At 39.3% G+C, this 25,380-nt stretch overlaps 2 protein-coding genes across 7 annotated transcripts in view; both read right to left on the bottom strand.

Moving 5' to 3' along the window:
- LOC106083188 (serine-rich adhesin for platelets) overlaps positions 1 to 25,380 on the bottom strand; it is a 536,175-nt gene that overhangs the window by 84,658 nt on the left and 426,137 nt on the right. The window lies entirely within an intron of this gene.
- LOC106083190 (uncharacterized) lies at positions 8,996 to 12,994 on the bottom strand. Its single transcript, XM_013246071.2, has 2 exons — positions 11,198 to 12,994; positions 8,996 to 11,128 (listed from the first exon to the last, which is right to left on the bottom strand). Exons 1-2 carry the CDS (start codon positions 12,443 to 12,445, stop codon positions 9,098 to 9,100), a joined length of 3,279 nt encoding a protein of 1,092 aa, XP_013101525.2. The 5' UTR covers positions 12,446 to 12,994; the 3' UTR covers positions 8,996 to 9,097.

The raw sequence follows: 25,380 nt of genomic DNA, 5'->3' as shown, positions 1-25,380 counted from the left end.
GGAGTCTCAGACCTTAAAATTATGCCCCAAAGGAACATGTATACCAAATGGGACAATACGGAATTCTAATGAAAGGTAAATACTGGCAAACAAAAAAAAAAAAAAAAAAAACAAGGCAATCTCTAGACAGTGGTCTATATGGAATAGACCACCTTTAACGGTGGTCTATATGGAATAGACCACCTTTAACGGTGGTCTATATGGAATAGACCACCTTTAACGGTGGTCTATATGGAATAGACCACCTTTAACGGTGGTCTATATGGAATAGATCACCTTTAACGGTGGTCTATATGGAATAGACCACCTTTAACGGTGGTCTATATGGAATAGACCACCTTTAACGGTGGTCTATATGGAATAGACCACCTTTAACGGTGGTCTATATGGAATAGACCACCTTTAACGGTGGTCTATATGGAATAGACCACCTTTAACGGTGGTCTATATGGAATAGACCACCTTTAACGGTGGTCTATATGGAATAGACCACCTTTAACGGTGGTCTATATGGAATAGACCACCTTTAACGGTGGTCTATATGGAATAGACCACCTTTAACGGTGGTCTATATGGAATAGACCACCTTTAACGGTGGTCTATATGGAATAGACCACCTTTAACGGTGGTCTATATGGAATAGACCACCTTTAACGGTGGTCTATATGGAATAGACCACCTTTAACGGTGGTCTATATGGAATAGACCACCTTTAACGGTGGTCTATATGGAATAGACCACCTTTAACGGTGGTCTATATGGAATAGACCACCTTTAACGGTGGTCTATATGGAATAGACCACCTTTAACAGTGATCTTTTTCATAGTGGCCCTCTTAATGAGTAAATTTTTCCTTATAGATATATGTTATAGGTGGGATGTTTCATACAGTCCTCTCTAACAATTTTTAAGGCATTTAAATATTTTTTTAAAATTTTATTTGTTTTTTTACTATCAATTTTGTCTGTATTAATTTTTTTTCTTATATTAGGAGACCTTTTGAAGGTCAATTATTAAACTTTTAATTTTTTTCTCTAAATATAATATTAAAAATCTTTATCTAAACATAAATCGTCCTTTGTTCATTCAATGTGTTGATTATCTTATCCATATGATTGTTGCAACTACTCAAGCAAATATCAGCGTAACGACTCAAGAAGAACATATAACGCTCCAACTCTTCCAAGGAACAGTTTTTGAAACCATTACTGCTACCAATGCGAGTTATATCGGAGACTATATTTTTCAATAGTGGCAAATATTCGGGACTATCACGCAAAGCCTCCAAGGCATCATACGAGGTTATGGGTGAATTATGATAAAACGATAGACGACCCTTAACTGTACTCAAGCGGCGATGTTGGACCTGTAGTATGTTCATCAAATCGGCTATGGAGAGGTTTGCTCGTGGATTGTGTCTATTTGCCAACGGTTTCTCATTGAATAATTGATCTAAAGGTTCATTTTCATAGCCTTGACCAAATGATTCCCTCATAGAAACTTCGCTGTTGCGGGGAGCCGGCATTATGTCGTGAGAATCCAAAGATCTCAACTCAAAGGCATCACTGCCAAAGGGTGACTGAGAAGAACGCAGAGATTCCAATTCTCTAAAGTCATCACTTTCGAAGTCAGATACGTCACGGCTGAGGCTGCTGGATCTTCTTGATTTCGAGGCATAGGGCAAGGAATATTTACGGTTACCTTCCATACTTTTCCGAGAGCTCTTGCTGGCCAGGCTATTATTGCTGTCGAGAGAATATTTGGGAGAGGGATTCCACATTTCACAAACTTTGGAGAACTCCACATCATCAACCCCAAACCTTAATATGCCAGTATCCTCCACTGCCATCTTGATGAATTGGAAGAGTCTTTGCACCTTCTCATTGGGCAACAATTTACCACTGAAAGGTATGGTCATATCCCCAGTGGAGAACCAATAGTGTGAGGTTTTACTATTATGATTTGGACGTTGAGGCACATTTTGTAATTCCACCTTTCCTTTTTTCAAGGCAAATTTATGACCATCTATGCCAAAGAAAGCTGTTTTGGTGTCACAACTCTTCTGGCAGAAAATTTCATAGAGTAGCCTTACACGTTCCGCATCATTTTCGAAGATATCCAAAGCCACAAAGAAATCCCCTGATTGTATCCAAAATGAAGAACTTTTAGCACATGCTTCGCCTTGTATGGATTGACTGAGATTCAAGGCACTGGGAGCCGCCACGGCAGAAAAGTCTTGGCTATGATTTGTATGACCGACTTGTTGTTCATGTTCCCAGGAACGATCTTCACGTATGACTTGCATGGCTATGGAGGAACTGCGACGCGAATCACTGTCATAGATGGAGCGGCGACGTGATTTCATCACCATGGATATGGGACTAAAGCACTGCATTTGTTGACCATTTTGACTAGGGCATTGTGAACCACTCTCATTAAAAGCCGAATTAAGGCTCTTTTGTCCCTGCTTCTTAATGGGTGTTGAGAAGAAGGCTGAATTGGTTTGAGGCTGTTTGAGGTTCATATCAATGGATATGCGGGGAGACTTGTCATCCATTCTTCGTATGGGACTATCCATGGAACCAGTTTCAAAGCCTTGATCATAACTATCGGTGGGCGAATGGGATGGACTGTCATTGTTATCTCTGCCCAAACAACGGGATGAAGTCTTTTCCACACCAGAAATATCATTGAGCATAAGAGAATCTCTACGTTTTTGTCTAACAGCATCCACTGAAGGCTTTGTAGATTGCAGGCTATTTAAGGCAAAAGAGGAATTTTTAGATTTTTTGAAGCAAGTCTGGGGTTGTGTTCTGGAGTTGTTGGGATTTCTAAGATTCCAGCAATCTGATTCAGAATCAGTAGTGGTGGTGGTTGTGGTCTTGGCTTCCTCCATGGATCTTTCTTTTCTGCCGCTTAAGGTTCGACGCATTTTCTTTTTCCTTAGGGATTTTATAGGCTTGCCGGGTGAAATTTTCTTGTTATAACTGGGACTGTTGGAGTTGCCATGCTGTTTCTAAAAAGAAGAAAGGGAAAATGTTATTTCGCTTGTTTAGTTAGTATTCGGGTTTTTTGTAACTTACCTGTAATGCTGTTGACATTTCTGTTGGAGAGTCTTCAGTTGATGATTGTTTGGTGGGACTGGCTGATATTGAAATAACCACTGGCTCCATGGAACTTGGGGGAAGATCTGATTCATTTTCTTCAATTTCTGAATGTTTGGCCGAGGAAGTGGTCGATGATTCTGAAGTAAGCATAGGCTTGGGGAAATTTTGATGACCGGACAATTTCTGTGAATTGAAATTTGTTTTCAAATTTTCTATGGGATTTTTTACTTTGCTCATATCCATTGCCTCAAGTTTGCCAAGGATCTCTTCCAACAATTTATCGGTAATGGACTTATTTGGTTCGACTGGGTTTGCCAGCTTTGCTTCAAGCCATGAATAGTTAAGTTGACTAGCTTTAACTTGGGCCAAATCTAAAGAACGAGTTCTTCGAAGATTGGTTTTAATGTTAAAATCCTCACATTTTGATTCAGCTTTGAAAGAGAAATGTTGTAAATTCTTAGAGAAATGTTGATCTTTCCAAGTTTCGTTTAATGAATTGGGAATATTCACAGCTCCCCTGAGAGCCTTGACCTCGAGCATCCTGTTTCTCAGACTTATTGATGAGGCATAAGGACAATTCTTCTTAATTTGATTCAAATGATTTAAAATCTTGGCTTTTGCTTCACTTTTCTCAGCTTTGCGTGCTCGCGGTAGTGTTAGAAGTTTCGAAAATAATGGCTTGGCTGCTACCTTAGGTTCTGGTGATAATTCATTCACTAGTGCATTATAGCTTTTGGGTTTGGCTTCACGTCGCAGCAATCTTGAAATTTTGGTGTTAAACAAGGAAGCCATGCGCTTAAGTTTTGACTTCTTGTGTGACTTGGTTTTTGGTAACTCTGTAATTGCCATCTCTAGATGGGGTTTCAATTCCAACATGCTTCTGGGACGTGGCGCTATTCCGTTATTCTTTTTGCGCAACATTACATTGCTGTTGGTAATTTGCGAACTATTCACCTGAGCAATCATTTTGTTTGTTATTTTAACAAAAATTCTTAATCGTTTGCTTAGAGCGTTCGATGTTAACGTTAGACGTTACAGTTTAGAACTGATTAACTATTTTGGGTTAACAAGATGTTAAATAGTTAGAAAATATCTTGCGACATTTAAGAATACAGGTAGAATTTTAAACTATGGCTTAGAAATCTTGTAGGTAGTTTAACTTTAGTTAACATATAGCGAAATATTGTCCAAGGTAGATTAACTTCAGCTGCTGGGTGTTGCTACCTGTATCTAGCTTGGGCCTTTAGTCACTTTTTGTCACCCATACAAGGTGGGTTTTTTGGAATATTGATTAGTACTAGCACTGGTTTTAAAATACTTCACATTTTATGATTGATCATTTCGAAGAAACTGGGAAAGTAAAAAATCGGATTTAACAGTAGCCCCTCTCAAAGAATCCACCAACTAAAATAGTGGAAGGTTTCACAACATATTCAATAATATCAACTGCGTGGCTTGGAACTCTTTGTGCGGACTGGGGCATATAATGATAGAGTGCCATAATGTCGTCTGTAGGATGAAGGAAAGACGAGAGGATGAATCTATAATTTGAATATTTTCGCCAAAGAATTTTAAATGCATAGAGTGGTTTAAAGAAAACCCGAAAAACCTATTACTAGCCGAATGAAAATAAAGGTGGACATTATCCACTTGACATATCATACACTTCGAAAACCAGCAGCGAGAACATGACTACGTGATAGACATCAGGTATGTGATGGATTATGTGCGTACTTGTGTTACGCTTTGTCAACTCTCTCAATATGTCTGTGTGACATTTTCTCTTCAAAGAGCTAGTATCGCGAGAGTAACCAATTAGGGTTGTTAAAATCCGGTTATACGGATTTTTTACTGAATGTAGAGTTTACACGATTACAAACTGCTTTTTAGAAAATTTCACTTCAGGAAGAATACAATAAAAATATTTTTTTTTTTAGAAAACTAGCTGTGTCGGGCCCGTGTCGTTGTGCCTTCTTCCACTTTATATGAAGCTAAATTATCCTTCGAAAATTTCTTTTGACCAATAAAGGGTTTTTGTAAAATATCATGTACAGTGACCCAAAAAATTGTTCGTACAACCTTTATAAAATTTTAAAAGCTAACAAAGGACACAATTTTTACTATTATTTCCAACTTTGCTCTTTGGGATCTGATAGTTTACTGAATTCTCTCTCAAAAAAACAAAAGAATATTATGATACGTCCCCACAAGATCTTGGAAGGGGAAAACTTGGTTTGCCCAAAAAGTAATTGCGGATTTTTTATATAGTCGGCGTTGACAAATTTTTTCAACGGCTTGTGACTCCGTAATTGCATTCTTTCTTCTGTCAGTTATCAGCTGTTAATTTTAGCTTGCTTTAGAAAAAAAGTGTAAAAAAAGTATATTTGATTAAAGTTCATTCTAAGTTTTATTAAAAATGCATTTACTTTCTTTTAAAAAATCCGCAATTACTTTTTGTGCAACCCAATAATAAATAAAGAAAAAAAAGAGCAAAGGAATTATTCCTACACATTGTGTTGTTGAGATTGTTCTTGCAAATATAACGGATCTTGCAGATTTTGTTTTCAATTTATTCGCTAAGACAGTTATGGTGGTGCGTTATCTTGCTTTTCTAATAGATACTGGACCTGTAACGTAAAGGGTGATTTTTTTGAGGTTAGGATTTTCATGCATTAGTATTTGACAGATCACGTGGGATTTCAGACATGGTGTCAAAGAGAAAGATGCTCAGTATGCTTTGACATTTCATCATGAATAGACTTACTAACGAGCAACGCTTGCAAATCATTGAATTTTATTACTAAAATCAGTGTTCGGTTCGAAATGTGTTCATTCACCGTAACGTTGCGTCCAACAGCATCTTTGAAAAAATACGGTCCAATGATTCCACCAGCGTACAAATCACACCAAACAGTGCATTTTTCGGGATGCATGGGCAGTTCTTGAACGGCTTCTGGTTGCTCTTCACTCCAAATGCGGCAATTTTGCTTATTTACGTAGCCATTCAACCAGAAATGAGCCTCATCGCTGAACGGTGAATGAACACATTTCGAACCGAACACTGATTTTGGTAATAAAATTCAATGATTTGCAAGCGTTGCTCGTTAGTAAGTCTATTCATGATGAAATGTCAAAGCATACTGAGCATCTTTCTCTTTGACACCATGTCTGAAATCCCACGTGATCTGTCAAATACTAATGCATGAAAATCCTAACCTCAAAAAAATCACCCTTTATGACACTATTCAATTTTGAAGAACAAAATATTGTTCTTTTTGGCAGATATATCCAATTCTAAACCGATCTCAACCATATTAAGGTCGGATATCGTGAGGCTCAGAAAACCCCACTGTTTCAAATTTCAGCGAAATCGGGTAATAAATAAAGTTTTTATGGGCTTCAGTCCCCTTATCGGCAGATCGCTCTATATGACAGCTATATCTAAATATAGTCCGATCAGAACCATATTTAGGTCCAATATTGGGAGGTCTTAACCTACTCACTGTTTCAAATTTCAGGGAAATCGTGTAATAAATAAAGCTTTAATGGGCTTCAGACCCCTTATCGGCAGATAGCTCTATATGGCAGCTATATCTAAATATAGTCCGATCTGAACCATATCGGGAGGCTAAACTCACTGTTCCAAATTTTAGCGAAATCGGTTAGAAATAAAGCTTTTATGGGCTTCAGACCCTTTATCGGCATATTGATCTATATGACAGCTGTATCTAAATCGGGGGATCGGTCTATATGGTAGCTATATCTAAATATAGTCCGATCTGAACCATATTTGGGTCAGTTGTTGTTTCAGCAAAATCAGATGAAAAATAAAGTTATGGGCATTGGACCCTTTATCGGAAAATCGGTCTATGTAGCAGCTAAATCTAAATATGGTCCGATTTGGCCCGCTCAAGAACTTAACCAGCGTGTATCAAAAAGACGTATCTGTGCCAAATTTCAGCTTAATATCTCAATTTTTGAAGGCTCTAAAGAGATGACAACAGACGGACAGGTAGCATATCTAAATATAGTCCGATCTGAACCATATTTGGGTCAGTTGTTGTTTCAGCAAAATCGGATGAAAAATAAAGTTATGGGCATTGGACCCTTTATCGGAAAATCGGTCTATGTAGCAGCTATATCCAAATATGGTCCGATTTGGCCCGCTCAAGAACTTAACCAGCGTGTATCAAAAAGACGTATCTGTGCCAAATTTCAGCTCAATATCTCAATTTTTGAAGGCTCTAGAGTGATGACAACAGACAGACACACGGACATCGTTAAATCAACTTAGAATTTTACGACGATCCGAAACATATATACTTTGTAGGGTCGGAAATTAATATTGCGATGTATTGCATACGGAATGACTAAATGAATATAGGTGGTATATCCTACGATGGTGGGTATAAAAATATGGTGACAGTGGTCAATTGGTCTCCAATCATAAGAACGCTGGGTGACCCAAAGCGTTATCTCATCATGAGAAACGCAATGTGATAAAATATGTGGCACAAAATCCGAGATCGACTGGTGGAAAAATATCCGAACAGATTAAGAAGTCAACCAATAAAAATGTAAGTAATTTAGGAAAATACATGGTCCCACATTTGGATATCAGATTCGTATTGTAATATCTAATATCCAAATATCTTTATTTGAGCCCCATATTGCAATGGTCGGTAAATAATTGCTCTTTGTGGGGTGTTTTGGGGAAGAGGTATACTCATAGATTGGTTCCGAAAGTGGGTATCAATTTCGAACTCTTCTCCCCAATACCTTTAATTTGAGCGCCCCATTGACGTGGTCGGTAAATATGCCCGATTTATGGGGTGTTTTGGGGAGTAGGGTAATCCCCCAAACACTTAGCCCTGAAAATATATCGGCATAGTGCTCTACTCTCAAATATTGGGTTGCCCAAAAAGTAATTGCAGATTTTTTAAAAGAAAGTAAATGCATTTTTAATAAAACTTAGAATGAACTTTAATCAAATATACTTTTTTTACACTTTTTTTCTAAAGCAAGCTAAAAGTAACAGCTGATAACTGACAGAAGAAAGAATGCAATTACAGAGTCACGAGCTTTGTCAACGCCGACTATATGAAAAATCCGCAATTACTTTTTGGGCAACCCAATATCATTTATATGAACCCCATATTGCCATTGGCCTCAAAATTGGATATCGTTTTCTGATCTGAAATACCTTTCATTTAAACCCCTTATTGCAAACGTCAGCAAATATGTCCGGTTTGGGGTATGGGCCCTAAAAACGATAAATATCGAGACCACTCTCTTTAAGACCCAAATTGTCATGGTGAGCAACTACGTTTTATTTGGGGGTGAGACGTCCCCTAGGCAGTTTATCCCGAGTGTGCATATCAGATTTGTGGTCTACTCCCAAATACCATTCATTTGAGGTCCATATTCCCATAGTCGGCAAACATTACCGGTTTGGTGGTGGTTAGGGGATGGGGCGGCTCTAAAATACCTCTTATTACAGCCCTATATTGGAATAGTCAGCAAATACGTCCTATATTGTTGGCGTTATGTGGGTGGGGTGGCCCCATAGACACTTTTCCCGAATATTGATAACAAATTCGTGCTTTACTCCCAAAGACTTTTCATTGTAACCCACCCCATAATACTATGGTCCTAAATTTGTCCTCTTTGGGGATTGTTTTTGGGATGGGCGGCCCCCCAAACACTTTGCTCTAAAATAACCAATGGGTACCCTGTTCCCGCGGCGATCGGTCATTTGGACCGGAACAGGAGCTTGACGAGGATCGTCACACTTGCATGGCTACAACAATTAAAGTAAAGACATTATGTAAAAAAATGCTTCATTTATTAATTTTGTACAACTTTCTTAAATCGATGTCCTTTTAAAGGCTCTTTTGTTAATTTTAATAATTATTTCAAATTTAAACTTAAAATTATAGTTGGGAAATTTTTTTTGCCCATGTCATATACCTTAAGGCCTTAATTGGGATCTAAACGAACACCGCTCTCTGATCCAGTAAGGCATCCAATATCTTATCCATATGGCCACTGCAACTATTCAAACAGATATCAGCATAACGGCTCAAAAAGAACATATAACGTTCCAAGTCTTCCAAGGAGCAATTCTTAAAACCATCATCTGAACCTATGCGACTGATGTGAGAGACAACATCTTTTAGTTTGGCAATATATTCAGGGCTTCCCTTCAAAGCATCCAAAGGTTCAGCGGCGGGAGCTTTTGATTTGTGATAGCTAGATAAACGCTCCTTGACTGAGCTCAAACGCTGATGTTGCTTTTGCAGAATATTCATCACTTGGGGAACTTTGGTGGAGTCATTGGACTGTGAGGCCTTTTCATTTTTGGTTTTTTGGAATAATTGATCCAATGACTCATTTTGGTAGTCGTTACCAAAAGTATCCGAGCTTTGGGCCTGCTCATTACCAAATGGTGATAGTGAAGAGCGTCCGGATACATTATCCTCAAAATATTCACTCTCAAAATCGGATTGGTCCAAATCGCTAACCTGCACAGGTTTTGAATGGGGCCAGGCATATTTGCTGCGTCCTTCCAGGCCATTGCTTTGACCAGACTGCAAACCCACCAGCATGCTGTAATTGCTTTCCAGGGAAAATTTTGGAGACTGACTCCAATATTGGGAGACATTGGAGAATTCCACATTATCTACTCCAAATTGCAAAACTCCCGTCTCCTCCACTGAAGCTTTGATGAATTGGAACAGTCTTTCAACCTTCTGGCTGGCCATTAATTTTCCACTGAAAGGTATGGCCAAATCACCGCTGGAAAACCAATATTGAGAGTAACCTTCGAGCTGGGGCAAACGATGGGCATTGTCCTGTTCCTCATAGGCATTATGATGTACCGCAAAACGATGACCATCTATGCCAAAGTGTAGATCCTTGGTATCACAGCTCCTTTGGCTAAAGATTTCGTAAAGTAATTTCAGGCGATCACTTTCATTCTTTTGTATGTCCAGGGAAATGGAAAAATCTCCAGATTTTATCCAGAACGAGGAGCATTGTTGAGTCTGATCGCTTAAATTACTGCTGAACTCCAGGGTGGGAGCATTGGCAAAGAAGGCCCCCGAGTTTTGGACAGAGCTGGGTGATTGTATCTCATGGTGCTCCAAAGGATGATCTTCCCTTATGACTTGCATGGCCAAGGAACTACGTCGCGACTCATTGTCATATATGGAACGGCGACGATTTTTCACAGGCACCGATATGGGACTGAAGATTTGGGTTTGAACTTCAGTGGTAGTCTCATTAAAGGCGGAACTAAGATTATGCTGTGCCTGATGCTTGATGGGTGTGGAAAAGCATGAAGGATTAGCCAAAGATTTCTGGTTTTTATCTCGAGAGGCCTTGTGAGATTCTGGAGCCAGTTGGTTTTCCATGGGAGTAGGGGAATTTTTAGAGCGACTGGGCCTTGCTTTTCTATTGGATCTAACGGGGCTATCTACATCATTGGATCCAGTCTCAAACCCCTGATCAAAACTATCTACCAGGGAACGAGGCAATTCAGTCATCTTCTTCATGTGGGAGTCCTTGGAAGTTGAGTAGTTGGCCATGTTGCTTTGGTTCATTTCCATATGCCTTTCTCTTTTGGTATTTAGGGAAGAGGTAGAGGAAGAATCAAGTCCTGAGTTTGGTGTGCACACCGTTAAAGTGTAGGCAGATTTTATCTTCCTGGGTGAGTTGACCGACTTCATTAGGGTCTTATCCAATTCCTCAAAACTTGGCTCTACGAATTGACTGTCTTCATTGAAGGAAGGGGAGTCTGTGTTGGCAAGTTTGCTGGGAGGCTTTCTCTGGGCTAATTGATGATCGGCTTCAGAATCGGTGGAGCTGATAAGAATGTTGGATTCAATCATGGTACTATCCTTGCGCCATGTTAAAGAGCGTCGCATTTTCTTTTTCCTCGAGGCCTTAAGGGGTTTAACAAAGCCCGAATCATCTATGGTGGATTCGGTACATTCTTGAGGCGAAACATCTGAGATGTGCTGGAGAGTTAACAGAGGAGGTAGATGTGAGTACGAGGGGCCTTTAAATGTAATGGACAGGGGACTTACCTTTTCCATATTTGAAACACCAGATTCGCTTTCTTCGGCTGCCGAATGCTTAGCCGAAGAGGTGGTAGAAGATTCGGAGCTAATCATGGGCTTAGAGCAAGGTTGCTGAGTTGTTGGGACTACTTTATCTTCTACTTCCACCTCTACTTGCTTCTTCTGTTTGGTTTCCACCGTCTCCAATTTGGCTATGGCCTGCTCCAAAAGTTGATCGATTTTGGATTGACCCAAAACTTCTTTTGTTGTTTCAACTTCTAGCTGGCGTTCTTTCAGCCATGTATAAAACAACTGCTCCAAATGCTGATTTTGGAAGAGCTGAGCAGGAGCCAAATGTTCTGCTCGGGTACGTCGTATCTTTTTGGGTGGAGCATAGACATCAATGGACAGAGTGGTGCGCATTTTATCATTGTTACGCTTGTGCACAGTTTCGCAGAGATTCAGATCATCTTCCTGGGTTTTATGCCTAGGCAAGGACTTGGCTCTTCTATGCCTCGTTTGCAAGTCTTTATCGTTGTTGCTTTGTAGTGTTATGGTTAAGCTGGAAATGTGAGACTCTTCTCTTTTCATCAAGTCCTCAAATTCCTTAGACTTTGTCACAGTCTCCTTAAAGGAATCCCTTCTGCTTGGCCTTTGTATTGTAGTTACTCTGGGCATGGCTTCCGGCGATATGGTTTGTCTGGGGAATACACATCTAGCTTCAATTTCCTTCAAGAGATGTTTCACCGATTCCTGTTTCTCATTGACAACTTCGCCTCGTTTTACTTCCTTCTTAAGATTGGCTTCAATCCTTTCGGCATGGTTGACAAATTTAGGATTTTTACGTGACATATCATTGACAAACTGGGTATAGAGTAGAGCCTTGTCTTTGACAGAGAGTTTGGCCAGGATATCCTCGGCCACAAAAAACGTGGAACTCTTTTGCAGCTTGGCCAAAGTCTTGGAGCGAGGACTTGGCACTGGAGTTTGGTTCTGATCGAAACGAGTTCTTGGCAAAGGCACAGGTTTGGGCAAGGATGACTTTTGGGAATCCTTCGTATTGTTGGCTTTCTTATTGCCATGCTCTTTCTCCATTAATTGGGAAATTTTGCCATTATATAAAGAAGCCAATTGTTTGACCTTGATTTTCTTAGTCACCTTTGGAGATTGGGGTTTAGAGGCTTCCTGTGGCATTTGGGTTTCGTATTTCTTTTTCAATTCTTCTATACTCAAACGTTTTGGTATGCCATGGGCATATTGTTGTGATACCACCATGGTGATAGATTTTGTTTAACTTCTTCGTAAAATTTTCAAATTTTCTTTTAGCTTTGCTGAGGTAAACGTTAGACGTTAGACAGTTTATAACTGACATTAAACACAAAATTGCAGCTGCTTATAAGCGAAATGAAGGAAAAAGAGATCCTAGTTAGGTAAGAAGTCTGCATCTTTTAGGGGCTGAGTATAATGTCAACTTAGGTAATTTTTGCCTAGAACTTTGCCTAGGTACAAAAACCTCCCCACCACACTTCATTTCACTGAAGCCTGTCTACTTAAGAATCCTCTTCGGTGTTTTGGGCAGTTTGCCTGAATTTAGCACATTTTACTCATTAGCGTCATAATTAATCCACACTCATATGACACTAGAGGCAGAGATTACCTGTTCTAAGATGAGCGCTAAGCCCTTTGCCCTGAACATCTGCTGCAGATTTGCTCATTTTTATGGTCTACTGAAATTTCTTTGAATAGGGAAATCATTTTTCCTGGTTTCTTGCGTATATTTTAAGAAATCATTAGGGGTTTGTTAAAACCCCAATTATCCCTAATTAGAAATATTTAGGCGAGTCTATGTTTGTAGACTGTTAGGTTAGACAGAAATAAAGAGCAGACTATTCCTGGGTTTCTAACATAGAAATTATATTTCGACAAAACTTTCTACCAAAATAAACTTGTCTAAGGAAAAAAATTTAAAAATTTTCTTTGAAAAGTTTTCTATACAAATAATAATTTAAAGAAAAAATTTGGAAACAATTTTCTAGAAATAAAATTTAGAGAAAATTTTTCAGAAATAAAGTTTACAGAAGATTTTCTAGAAATAAAATGAGCTCGTCTCGAAAGAGAAACAAGAGAAACAAACAAAAATTGTAAAATTCTCTGACAAGCAAAAAAAAAACTTGAAAAATTAAAAATTCGGCAGAGCTCGGCCAGTCGTTGCCGCTATCTTAGGGTTCGAAGCCATCAATACAACTTCCAACAGATGCACAAAATCATGTGTAGTACGGAAGAAGTGTAATTTGCCTCAGAAAGAATGTCTGTCATTACACAAAAATACATGAATTGGGAAAAGTACAGCTAATAGACAGGGTTGTCGAGCGTGGTTAATGTGGTTATTTTATCATAGTTGCGTTTTCGCTAGTAATACGATTCAAATACAACATACCAACGCACGGACCTTGAAGCCATCACACCTAATATGGCTGAAAAGTCTTCTAACCAAAGACGAAGCGCGTCCCATAGTGGTTGGAGTGTGTTTCTGTCTATGGCTTTCCTTTTACATTTGCATCTCCGATCATTGGGCTCGTCTCGAAAGAGAAACAAACGAAAATTGTAAAAATTAACGATCTTCGCCCTAACAGGCAAAAAAAAACTTGAAAAATAAAATTGTTGTTAAAATTTTCTGTAAAAATAAGGAAAAAAATTGGGGAAAAAGTTTCTAAATAATTAAAAAGTTTCTAAAAAATGAAAAAAAAAAATTTCTTTAAAAATTTCGTTTTAATTTCAGTTTTTGCCACGATTTCAGTTGGGGCTATTCGAAAGGCACAGATCTCTGCTTGTATGCAAAGACCGTGCACTACTCGGTAAGCCTCAGCCAACTACGGATATCAGGGGCATCAGATTAGACCACTTATCCTGTTTCTGACTGTATCTTGGAGCCTTCAGTACAGATCGAGGTCTCATCGTCCTTAACCGGGAAAATAAATTTTAAAGTTTCAATCTCGATTCGGTCCCATTAGTAAGGACCGAGGCCTCGTCGTTGCCCAATCCATTTATTGGGAAGGAAATTTCTGTAGACCCTATACCGAATCCATCTCGCTGCCAGGTAACCTGAGACCTTTGACAGCATTTCATCCATGAATCATTCCATCGCTGAATTTGGTTCGTCACGAGGTTCCAGAGAATCGCCGAGAACACATCTTATGAGGCGTTCCCCTTGTGTCTCGATTTATTACCGTACCTGCATACAAGTCTGCATTTATATTATTGCCCCGTTGTATATTATTCCTGCAGATATCTGTATCAATTACCGTGCTTTCGAGGGTGGCGAAAATGTATCATAAAATATCTTCATTTTGTTAGAAGCCTCTTCAAAATCTATAAAGTTCACCATGGCGCACTCACTCTCGTTCGTGGAGGGCCATATCCATTGACCTGCCCTTGAGGTATTTTCGAAAACTGAGAGGCACGTCCCACCGATTAAAACCCCTGTAAGGATGTCACGGGAAAAGTAGAGCGAAAGGGGCATTATGGGATAAAAAAAAAATGATATTATTATTTTGGGTCAAAAACTAGGGGCAAAATCCTATTTCAGCAAAATTTTTTTTGAAAATCGAATTTTGACAAGATTTCTCATAAAAATCATGTGACTATTATGCCAAAACGTTTAATATTTACGAGAAAAAACAGTTATTATAACTTACTGAGACTTGAGAATGTCCTAAGTAGAAAAAATACATACCTGAAAAAACAAGGAAAATATAAACACGATTAGAATTTTTTGTAAAATGATGGAATATGTTTTAAAAAATAAAAAAAAAACACTTAATGCATTGAAGAATGATGGATGTATGAAAGAAGGAGTGAATTTTGACATAAAGGGCTTGTCGGTAATGACTTTGTTCAATTTATTTCGAGCTTTTTCAGAGATCACACTATACGAATCGTTATAGATGGGTTCCCATCCAATGAGCATAAATTGACCGCAGGTGTACCCCAGGGCTCTGTCCTTTTTATACCCTCCAACATAATTTTGTCATTCTGTTTGTATATTCGAAATATTCGTCTGAGACCCCATAAAGTATATATATCCTTTTATGTCGATCTAGCCATGTCCGTCCGTCCGTCTGTCGAAAGCACGCTAACTTCCGAAGGAGTAAAGCTAGCCGCTTGAATTGCACACATACTTCTTATTAGCGTAGGTCGGCTGGTATTGTTAATGGGCCATATCGGTCCATGTTTTGATATAGCTGCCATATAAACCGATCTTGGGTCTTGACTTCTTGACTTCTTGAGCCTCTAGAGTGCGCAATTCTTATCCGATTGAAATGAAATTTTGCCCGAGGTGTTTTGTTGTGATATCGAATAACTGTGCCAAGTATGGTTCAAATCGGATCATAACTTGATATAGCTGCCATACAAACCGATCTTGGGTCTTGACTTCTTGAGCCTCTAGAGTGCGCAATTCTTATCCAATTGGAATGAAATTTTGCACTGCGTGTTTTTTTATGATATCTAACAACTGTGCCAAGTATGGTTCAAGTTAGTCCATAACCTGTTATAGCTGTTATATAAACCGATCTTGGGTCTTGACTTCTTGAGCCTCTAGAGGGCGCAATTCTTATTCGATTTGAATGCATTTTTGCACGAAGTGTTTTGTTATGATATTCAACAACTGTGCCAGGTATGGTTCAAATCGGTTCATAACCTGATATAGCTGTCATATAAACAGATCTGGGGACTTGACTTCTTGAGCTTCTAGAGAGCGCAATTCCTATCCGATTTGGCTGAAATTTGCATGACGTATTTTATTATTCAACAACTGTTCAAATGGGTTCATAACCTGATATAGCTGCCATATAAACCGATCTGGGATCTTGACTTCTTGAGCCTCTAGAGGTCGCAATTATTATCCGATTTGCCTGCAATTTGTACAACGGATCCTCTCACGACCATCAACATTCTTGTTTATTATGGTCTGAATCGGTCTATAGCCTGATACAGCTCCCATATAAATCGATCTCTCTATTTTACTTCTTGAGCCCCCAAAGGGCGCAATTCTTATTCGAAGTGGCTGACATTTTACACAGGTCTCCAACATATAATTTAATTGTGGTCCAAACCGGACCATATCTTGATATCGCTCTAACAGCAGAGCAAATCTTTTCTTATATCCTTTTTTGCCTAAGAAGAGATGACGGGAAAATAACTCGACAAATGCTATCCATGGTGGAGGGTATATGAGATTCGGCCCGGCCGAACTTAGCAAGCTTTTACGTATTCCTCCTTTTTAACACCCACCATCATAAGATAGGGGTATACTAATCTAGTCATTCCGTTTGTAACATCTCGAAATATTGAAATTCTAATAAGAACTAATTATAACTACAATAATTATAACTATAGGGTTGCCCAAAAAGTAATTGCGGATTTTTCATAAAGTCGGCGTTGACAAATTTTTTCACAGCTTGTGACTCTGTAATTGCATTCTTTCTTCCGTCAGTTATCAGCTGTTACTTTTAGCTTGCTTTAGAAAAAAAGTGTAAAAAAAGTATATTTGATTAAAGTTCATTCTATCCTTTATTTTTTTTTTAAATGCATTTACTTTCTTTTAAAAAATCCGCAATTACTTTTTGGGCAACCCAATAATTAGAACGTCCGTCTGTCGAAACCACGCTAGCGGTCGAACGCGTAGAGCTAGCGGCTTGAAATTTTGCGCAGATACCTTATATTGATTTAGGTTATTGGAGATTGCAAATGGGCCATATCGGTTCAGATTTGGATACAGCTCCCCTATAAACCGATCTCCCGATTTGATTTCTTAAGCCCCTGTAGGCCACCATTTTTGTCCGATTTTGCTGAAATTTTGCCCATAGTGTTCTTTGATGGCTTCCACCAGCTGCGCCAAGTACTGTCCAAATCGGTCAAGAACCTGATATAGCTCTGATATAAATTGATCTCCCGATTTTACTTCTTCAGCTCCTGGAAGCCTCAACTTTCATCCGATTTGGCTGAAATATTTCACATAGCGTTCTGTTATGACTTCCAAAAACTGTGCCACATACGGTCTAAATCGGTCTATAACCTGAAATAGCTCCCATATAAACCAATCTCCTGATTTGAATTTTGAGCCCCTACTAGTCACAATTTCCATCCGATTTGGCAGAAATTTTGCACATATGTTATGTTTTGACTTGTAACAACGGTGCCAAGTACGGTTAAAATCGGTCTACAACCTGATATAGCTCCCATATAAACCGATCTCCCGATTTGAATTTTTGAGCTCTTGGAAGCCACAATTTTCATCCGATTTGACTGAAATCGGTCTATAACCTGAAATAGCTTCCTTGTGAACCGATCTCCCGATTTGACTTTTTGAGCCCCTGGAAGCCGATATTTTTATTCGATTTGGCTGATAAAAATCCGATGGAATTTTGCATGTAGTGTTCTGTAATGACTTCAATAACTGTGCCAAGTGCGGTCCAAAATTGATAAAGCTCCCTTGTAAACCAATCTCTCGAAATGACTTCTTGAGCCCTTGCAAGCCGAAATTTTTATCCGATTTGGTCCAAATTTTGCATGTAGTGTTTTGTTATGACTTCCAACAACTCTGTCTTCAACGTTGCCAACATATTAAAACGCACAAATCATTGTCCATAGTCGCAGCTTTAGCTACTGATTGACCTTCATGGCAGAGAAAACCAAGTATGGACACACACATCACACCACCACATACCTGCACCGCATACACACCAGTCACTTCTCACACTTTTACCACTACTACTCCCACCTTCCTTTTCACACAAATAACGGATGATTAAGTAAAAGGCAACGACAATTTTCTGTGTTTCTGCTTCTTCTTATTTTATTGAAAATTAATTCCTCATTTTCGTGTCTTTTCTTTTCGGAAAATTAATTTTCATATATATTGTTCACATCTTTTTCGATTGATGGCCATTAAAACCCATTTAGTCGTTTGGCCGTAATATGTACCACAAACTCGACTTTATAAAACCCTTTTGCCGTTTAGTAATATACTCGTACATAAGCAATTCTAAACATTAGCTCAAATCAAACTGAACATAAAATTTAAGCCATCGTAGCGTAGAGGTTAGTATGTCTGCCCATGACGCTGAACGCCTGGGTTCGAATCCTGGCGAGACTATCATAAAATTTTCAGCTGTGGTTATTCCCTCCTTATGCCTTGTACTATGCCATGTAAAAACTTCTCCTCAAAAGAGGTGTCGCACTGTGGCATGCCGTTCGAATTCGGCTATAGGAGGCTCCTTATCATTGAGCTTAAACTTGAATCGGACTGCACTCATTGATATGTGAGAAGTTTGCCCCTGTTCATTGATGGAATGTTCATGGGCAAATTTGCATTCGAAAGACACACCTTAATTTTATTATAAAGTGAATGAGTCTTTAATATATGATGTCTAGTAGAATATAAAAAAATTTTTTTTTAACAATTTTTAATTTCAAAATGAAACCAAAACAATACGATTTTTTTTTCTTAAAAAATGTCAAATTTTATTATTGAAAAAAAATCTTACAACTAACTAACCTTTTTTAAGGATCAGCTTAAAATAGGCACTTATATACAACAAAATTAATTTTTTTTAGAAAAATCTTAATCCACATTTTTCTGGGATCTTTGATCCATAAGGGCATCCAGGATTTTATCCATATGACTACTACAGCTATTTAAGCAGACGTCAGCATAACGACTCAAAAAGAATATAAAACGTTCCAAATCAGCCAAGGAGCAATCCTTAAAACCATTACCGCAGCCAATTTTGCTTATCTTCGAGATAATACTTTTCAATTTGGGAATGTAATCGGGAGTTCCCTTAAGGCCATCCAAGGAATCACAAGATATGTTGAGAGCATTGTCATAGGATGCAATGCGCTCCTTAACCAAACTCAAGCGTTCCCTTTGATTTTGAAAAGTATTAAGGGCATCTGGCAAAGTGGTGGCAGCCAAGTTTTGCTTGTCCTTTTGTGACTTTATCTTTGAGGGATTTTCAAACAAATGATCTAGAGGTTCATTTTCATAGCCCATACCAAAGGATTCAGGGCTTGGGCTTAAATCAAAACTTTTGCTGCTAAAGGGGGAAAACGAGAGGCGTCGATTGGTCGATGATGATGAAGACTGCTCATCAAAGTCTTCGCACTCAAAATCAGAATGATCCAAATCACTTACAGGCACCGGCTTGGAATGGGGCCAAGCATCTTTGCTGCGTCCCTCCAGGCCATTGCTATGACCCGATTGCAGGCCCACCAACATGCTGTATTGACTCTCCAATGAATATTTCGGGGATTGATTCCAAAATTCGGGAACATTAGAAAACTCCACATCATCCACACCGAAACGCAAGATGCCAGTCTCCTCCACTGAGGCCTTGATGAATGCGAATAAACGCCTTATCTTGTCTTTTGTTAGAAATTTGCCAGGAAAAGGTATGGCCATATCACCAGTGGAAAACCAATATTGTGAAGAGCCTTCCGATTTGGGTAAACGAAAATCAACTTTGTCGTCTTCATACTGGGAGGCATGTACAGCAAATTTGTATTCGTCTATGCCAAAATGCAAATCCTTGGTATCACAGCTTCTCTGGCTGAAGATCTCATAGAGGAGTTTTACCCTTTCCACATCATTTTTGTAAATGTCCAAATTAATGTTAAAGTCTCCGGACTTTATCCAAAAGTTTGAGGTCTTGTTTTGATCAGCAGACAAGTCACTGGTCATATCCAATGTGGGGGCATTGGCAAAGAAGGCTTGAGTGTTGGTAAGATTACTAGGTGACTTTATATCATGATGTTCCAAGGGTTGATCTTCTCTTATGACTTGCATGGCCAAAGAGCTGCGCCTTGATTCACTGTCATAAAAGGAACGACGACGATTCTTCAAAGGCACTGAGATGGGACTGAAGAGTTGCTGTTGACTGGAGTTGTGATGAGAATTTTCTTGGTTTTTACTCTTAATGGGGGTGGAAAAGCCATTGGGATTTTCTGGTAGGGTGCGTGAAGAGTCAATGGATGATTGGCGTTTGAGTGAGGATTTGCGTTGGGGCTTTATGGGACTCTCAGTTTCATTGGATCCCGTCTCAAAACCTTGATCAAAACTATCAGTAAGGCTGCGTGGCTCGGCATCCTTTTCTTTGGCCTCATCCTTTTCCTTTTCCAAGGAAACTTCTAAATCTGTAATGCTCTCTTCATTGGAGATGGGTGGCGAGAACATGGTCAGGGTGTAGGCGCTTTTGATTTTCCTGGGAGAGTTGATGCCTCTCATTAGAGATTTATCCAATTCCGAAAAGCTGGGATCATCATTCAAAGCCGTAGGGCAAGCAGCAGCTTGAGTTTTGTTGTTGTTCTTCTTATTCAGGGGATTCCTTTCAAGCTTCTGACTTTCGGGCTCGGAATCGGTAGAGGAAATTGGTTTACTCTCCACCAGGCAGTTATCCTTCTTCCAGCTAAGTGAACGTCTCATTTTCTTTTTACGCATGGGTCTTACAGGTGGCTCCATAATTCCTTGAACCAAAGATTCGGGTTTTTGTGATTTATCTTCATCGCTAGTTGTCTGCAAGGTACAATGAAAGGAAGACAAGGGGTTAGATAACTTTGTAGAAGTAGGAGGAAGTTTTTTGTGACTTACCTTTGTTCGATTAGAGATGCCAGATTCACTTTCTGGTTCAGATTGCTGCTTGGGCAATGAAGGAGCCAAAGGGGAGCCAAATTCTGAGGACACTTCAGGGATTTGAATGGGTACGGCAGGTGCTCGTTTCTTCTTGCGAGGTGTAATTTTGGGTATGGAATTGGAGGACTGTATCAAGCCCAAGGATTTGGGTTTAAGGGGTTGCTCGCTTGCAGCTGTCGCTTCTTTGAGAGTTTCTTGCTTTAGGCTTTCCTCCCTAAGACTTTCTTCCCTTTGTGTTTCCAATTTGACTATGGCCTCTTCCAATAATCTATCAATAGCTGATTTTTGTTTCTCCTCCTCCATTTCCGAGTTATTCGATTGTTGAGAGACTTCATTGTCGTGCTTCTCTTTGAGCCAGGAATAGAAGAGATTCTCCAGTTGCTGATTCTGCAAACATTTCTGCGGCGTTAAAAGCTGACTGCCAGCATTGGTAATCACTTTAGGAGTTTGGCAAGCAGTCATTATCTTAGAATCCTGATTAAGAGCTTGAAGTTTGGGCAAACCCTTGAAAAATTTGGCTATATCTTGTTTGCTGCGTGGCAAGGAATAAAATCTTCTGGGTTTCATTTCACTCAAGTTAAGCCCGTCTTGTGAAATATCTTCATATTCCTTGGATTTCTGGGACTTCTTTCTATTCATCCTTTTAATGATCTTGGGTTTTTGCCAAGTTCTAAACGAAACTTGTCGTTTGGCCATTCCACATTTTGCCTCCAGATTTTGCAGCAATAATTTCACAGATTCTTGCTTCTCATTAACCACCTCGCCACGTGTGGCTTCCTTTTGCACTGTGGCCTCTATGAGCTCAGCATGTTTGCCAAATTTGGGATTCTTTTGGGACATATCCTCCATGAATTGAGTATATAGCACAACCTTATCCTTGACACTTAAATTGGCAAAAACATCTTCGGCCATAAAACCTATGGACTGGGGTGGAGTTTTTGACTTGGCATTGGAACGAGGAGTGGTTAAGGGGACCTTTTCCTTAGTTCTACGCAAACGAGGCATGGGCACTGGGGGTTTATTTAAAGTTTCTGGTTCCCTAACAACTTTCTCCGAAGTCTCTACCACATCCTTTCGTATGATTTGATTAATTTTATTATTAAACATGGAGGTCATTTGCTTGACCACAGATCTTGAGCGTAACTTAGGTGACTTGGGTTTGCACACCTTGGCTGCTTCGTCTAATTGGACTTCATAACGTTGCTTCAACTCCTGAATGCTTGGCCTTTGGGGAGCTGGATACTTTTTCCGTGAAGCCAAGGGCGTTGTCGCTTTGTTGGTATTGACAATGGCTTGTGACATTACCATGATGACGTTTTTGGTATTTTTCGTGTTTAACTTGTTTAAATTTTTTTGCTTTGAGCTTTGTGTTGTGTTAACGTTAGACGTTACAGTTTAGAACTGATAGCCTTAGTAACAGAACACAGGACCTTTTATAGTCATTTACAAAAGAGCAATTGATTTAGGTAGGGAAGATGCATACGAAGTTGAACATTGTGCCTTAATCCTCAGGTTGATACTTTACTTGGTCATCTTCTGCCTAGGAATGTCTACCTGTAGTCACCAAGAAGTTTTAGTCTTGATTTTGGCAGTCCTGCCGTTGAGAGTACCTACCTGTGTTAACTTGGTAAGAGTTTTAGGAATTTTTGGGTGTTATCAATTCCCACCCAGCTGTTAAACAATCTTTTACCTGTTGCCGCTAGTGTGCCTAGGCTAATACTTTCAATTTGCAAAATGTTGCAGGCTGGGAGATTATTATTCTAGGAAATCCTAATGGTGGTCAATATTTTATATATTCCAGGGAATTTTGTTCTTAAAATGAAAATAACTAAAATTTGTCAGAAATACAGCTAATAAGAGGATTTATGTTCATTTCAAGGATATTCTGGTTAGATAGTTTTTGACTTTTCGTGAAATACTTGATGGTGGCGAAATGTGCATTTTTACGAACAACAAACTCTGACTGTATTAATATTTTGAGCCTACCTCGAAATTTTTTTTAGAGCCAAAATTTCAATAAAATTTTTCGTGCGTGCTCAATGCATTTTGCGTCACACAGTGGGAGAAAATCAAAAAAAAAAAAATTATAAAAAATATCCCATCAGATATGGACACAAATACCCTTGTAAATTACAAAAAAACGAAAACCAATCTCGGATAAAATTTCAACAAATAAGAATTTAAACTCGTATATCCCCGAAACCAGTGGAGATACTGCATATCTCCATTGGACTTTTTTATACGGAATTTTGAGTTATATGGAGAGGAAAACAAATTTTTTGGAAATCAGACAAGTAAAGTAAAGATTTGGCAGCCCGAAAAATTATTCGAAATACCGAGGTGAGCAACTTTGGTAACCTGCCAAGAGGCGACCAAACCACCAAGTGCCCTGAAATTTTGCACATGATCCCGATAACACCTCAACTGTAACTATTGGGTTGCCCAAAAAGTTATTGCGGATTTTTCATATAGTCGGCGTTGACAAATTTTTTCACAGCTTGTGACTCTGTAATTGCATTCTTTCTTCTGTCAGTTATCAGCTGTTACTTTTAGCTTGCTTTAGAAAAAAAGTGTAAAAAAAAGTATGGTACGCGCAGTACTAATAGGCGCGTTTGCGACTTGTATGTACCGTACTCAGCACAGTTATTGGAAGTCATAACAGAACACTATGTGCAAATTTTCAGCCAAATCGAATAACTATTGCGGCTTCCAGGGACACAAGATGTCACATCGGGAGATCAGTTTATATGGGAGCTATATAAACTAATAGACCGATTTGGACCATACTATGCATATTTATTGCAAGTCATAACAGAACACTTCATGCAAAATTTCAGCGAAATTGCACAAAAATTGCGGCCTGTAAGGGCTCTAGAAGTCAAATCGGGAGATCGGTTTATATGGGAGCTATATCAGGAGGCCACTGTAGCGCAGAGGTTAGCATGTCCGCCAATGACGCTGAACGCCCGTGTTCGAATCCTGACGAGACCATCAAAAAATTTTCGGCGGTGGTTTTCCTCTCCTAATGCTGGCAACATTTGTGAGGTACTATGCCATGTAAAACTTCTCTCCAAAGAGGTGTCGCACTGTGGCACGACGTTCGGACTTGGCTATAAAAAGGAGGCCCCTTATTATTGAGTTTAAACTTGAATCGGACTGCACTCATTGATATTTGAGAAGTTTGCCCCTGTTCCTAAGTGGAATGTTCATAGACAAAATTTACATTTGCATATCAGGTTATAGACCGATTCCGATCTTATCTGGCACAGTTGTTGGAAGTCATAACAGAACCATGTGCAAAATATCAGCCAAATCGGACAAAAATTGCGGCTTGTAGGGGCTCAAGAAGTCAATCGGGAGATCGGTATATATGGGAGCTATATCATGTTATAGACCGATTTGAACCGTACTAGGCACAGTTGTTGGAAGTCATAACAGAACACTTCATGCAAAGTTTCTGCCAAATCGGAAAAAAATTGCGACTTCCAGGGGTTCAAGAAGTCAAATTGGGAGATCGATCGCTATATCAGGTTATTGACCGATTTGGACCGTACTTAGCACAGTTGTTGAAAGTCTTTAAAGAACACTACGTGCAAAATTTCAGGCAAATCGGATAAAAACTGAGGCTTCCAGGGGCTCAAGAATTCAAATCTGGAGATCGGTATCTATGGGAGCTATATCTAAATCTCAATCGATATGGCCCATTTGCAATCCCCAACGACCTACATCAATTGGGCTGAAACTTTGCACAGCTTATTTTTTGTCCGTAGGCAGGTTAAGTTCAAAGTTGGGCTATATCGGACTTTATCTTGATATAGTCCCCATATAGACCTATCTGTCGATTTAAGGTCTGGATCTAACCCACATTTGTTATCCGATTTCGCTGATATTTGGGACACTCAGTTGTGTTAGACCTTTCGATATTTGGTTTTTGTAAACCGGGTTTTCGGTTTTTATACCCACCACCATAGGCTGGGGGTATACTAATCTAGTCTATCCGGTTGTAATACCTCGAAATATTGATCTAGGACCCCATAAAGTATATATATATTCTTGACCGTCCTGATTGATCCTGAGTCGAAATAGGCATGTCCGTCCGTCCGTCTGTCTAAATCAGGATTGCGGTCGAACGCATAAAGCTAGACTCTTGAAATTTTGCACACAAATTGAAGTAGGTCGTTAGGGATTGCAAATGGGCCATATCGGTTCAGATTTGGATTTAGCTCCCATATAAACCGATTTCCCGATTTTAAATTTTTAACCCCTCGAAGCCGCAATTTTCGTCCGATCTGGCTGAAATTTTGCATGTAGTGTTCTGTTATGACTTCTAACAACTGTGTCGAGTACCGTTCAAAACGGTTAAGAACCTGATATAGCTCCCATATAAGGCGATCTCCTGATTTGACTTCGTGAGCCCTTGGAAGCCACAATTTTCATCCGATTTGTCTGAAATCTCGCACATAGTGTTCTGTTACGACTCTTGACAACTGTGGTAAGTACGGTCCGAATCGGTCTATAA

The sequence above is a fragment of the Stomoxys calcitrans genome, chromosome 3 (genome assembly GCF_963082655.1).
Source record: "Stomoxys calcitrans chromosome 3, idStoCalc2.1, whole genome shotgun sequence".
In the NCBI taxonomy this organism is placed as follows: Eukaryota; Metazoa; Arthropoda; class Insecta; order Diptera; family Muscidae; genus Stomoxys; species Stomoxys calcitrans.
This window is presented reverse-complemented; position numbering and strand designations above follow the sequence as displayed.

Coding starts and splice junctions, on each gene's coding strand:
- LOC106083190 (XM_013246071.2), bottom strand. CDS start 12,445: ATGGTGGTATCACAACAATATGCCCATGGCATACCAAAACGTTTGAGT. Junction 11,129..11,197: donor GTGTTTCAAATATGGAAAAG/GTAAGTCCCCTG, acceptor TTAACTCTCCAG/CACATCTCAGATGTTTCGCC.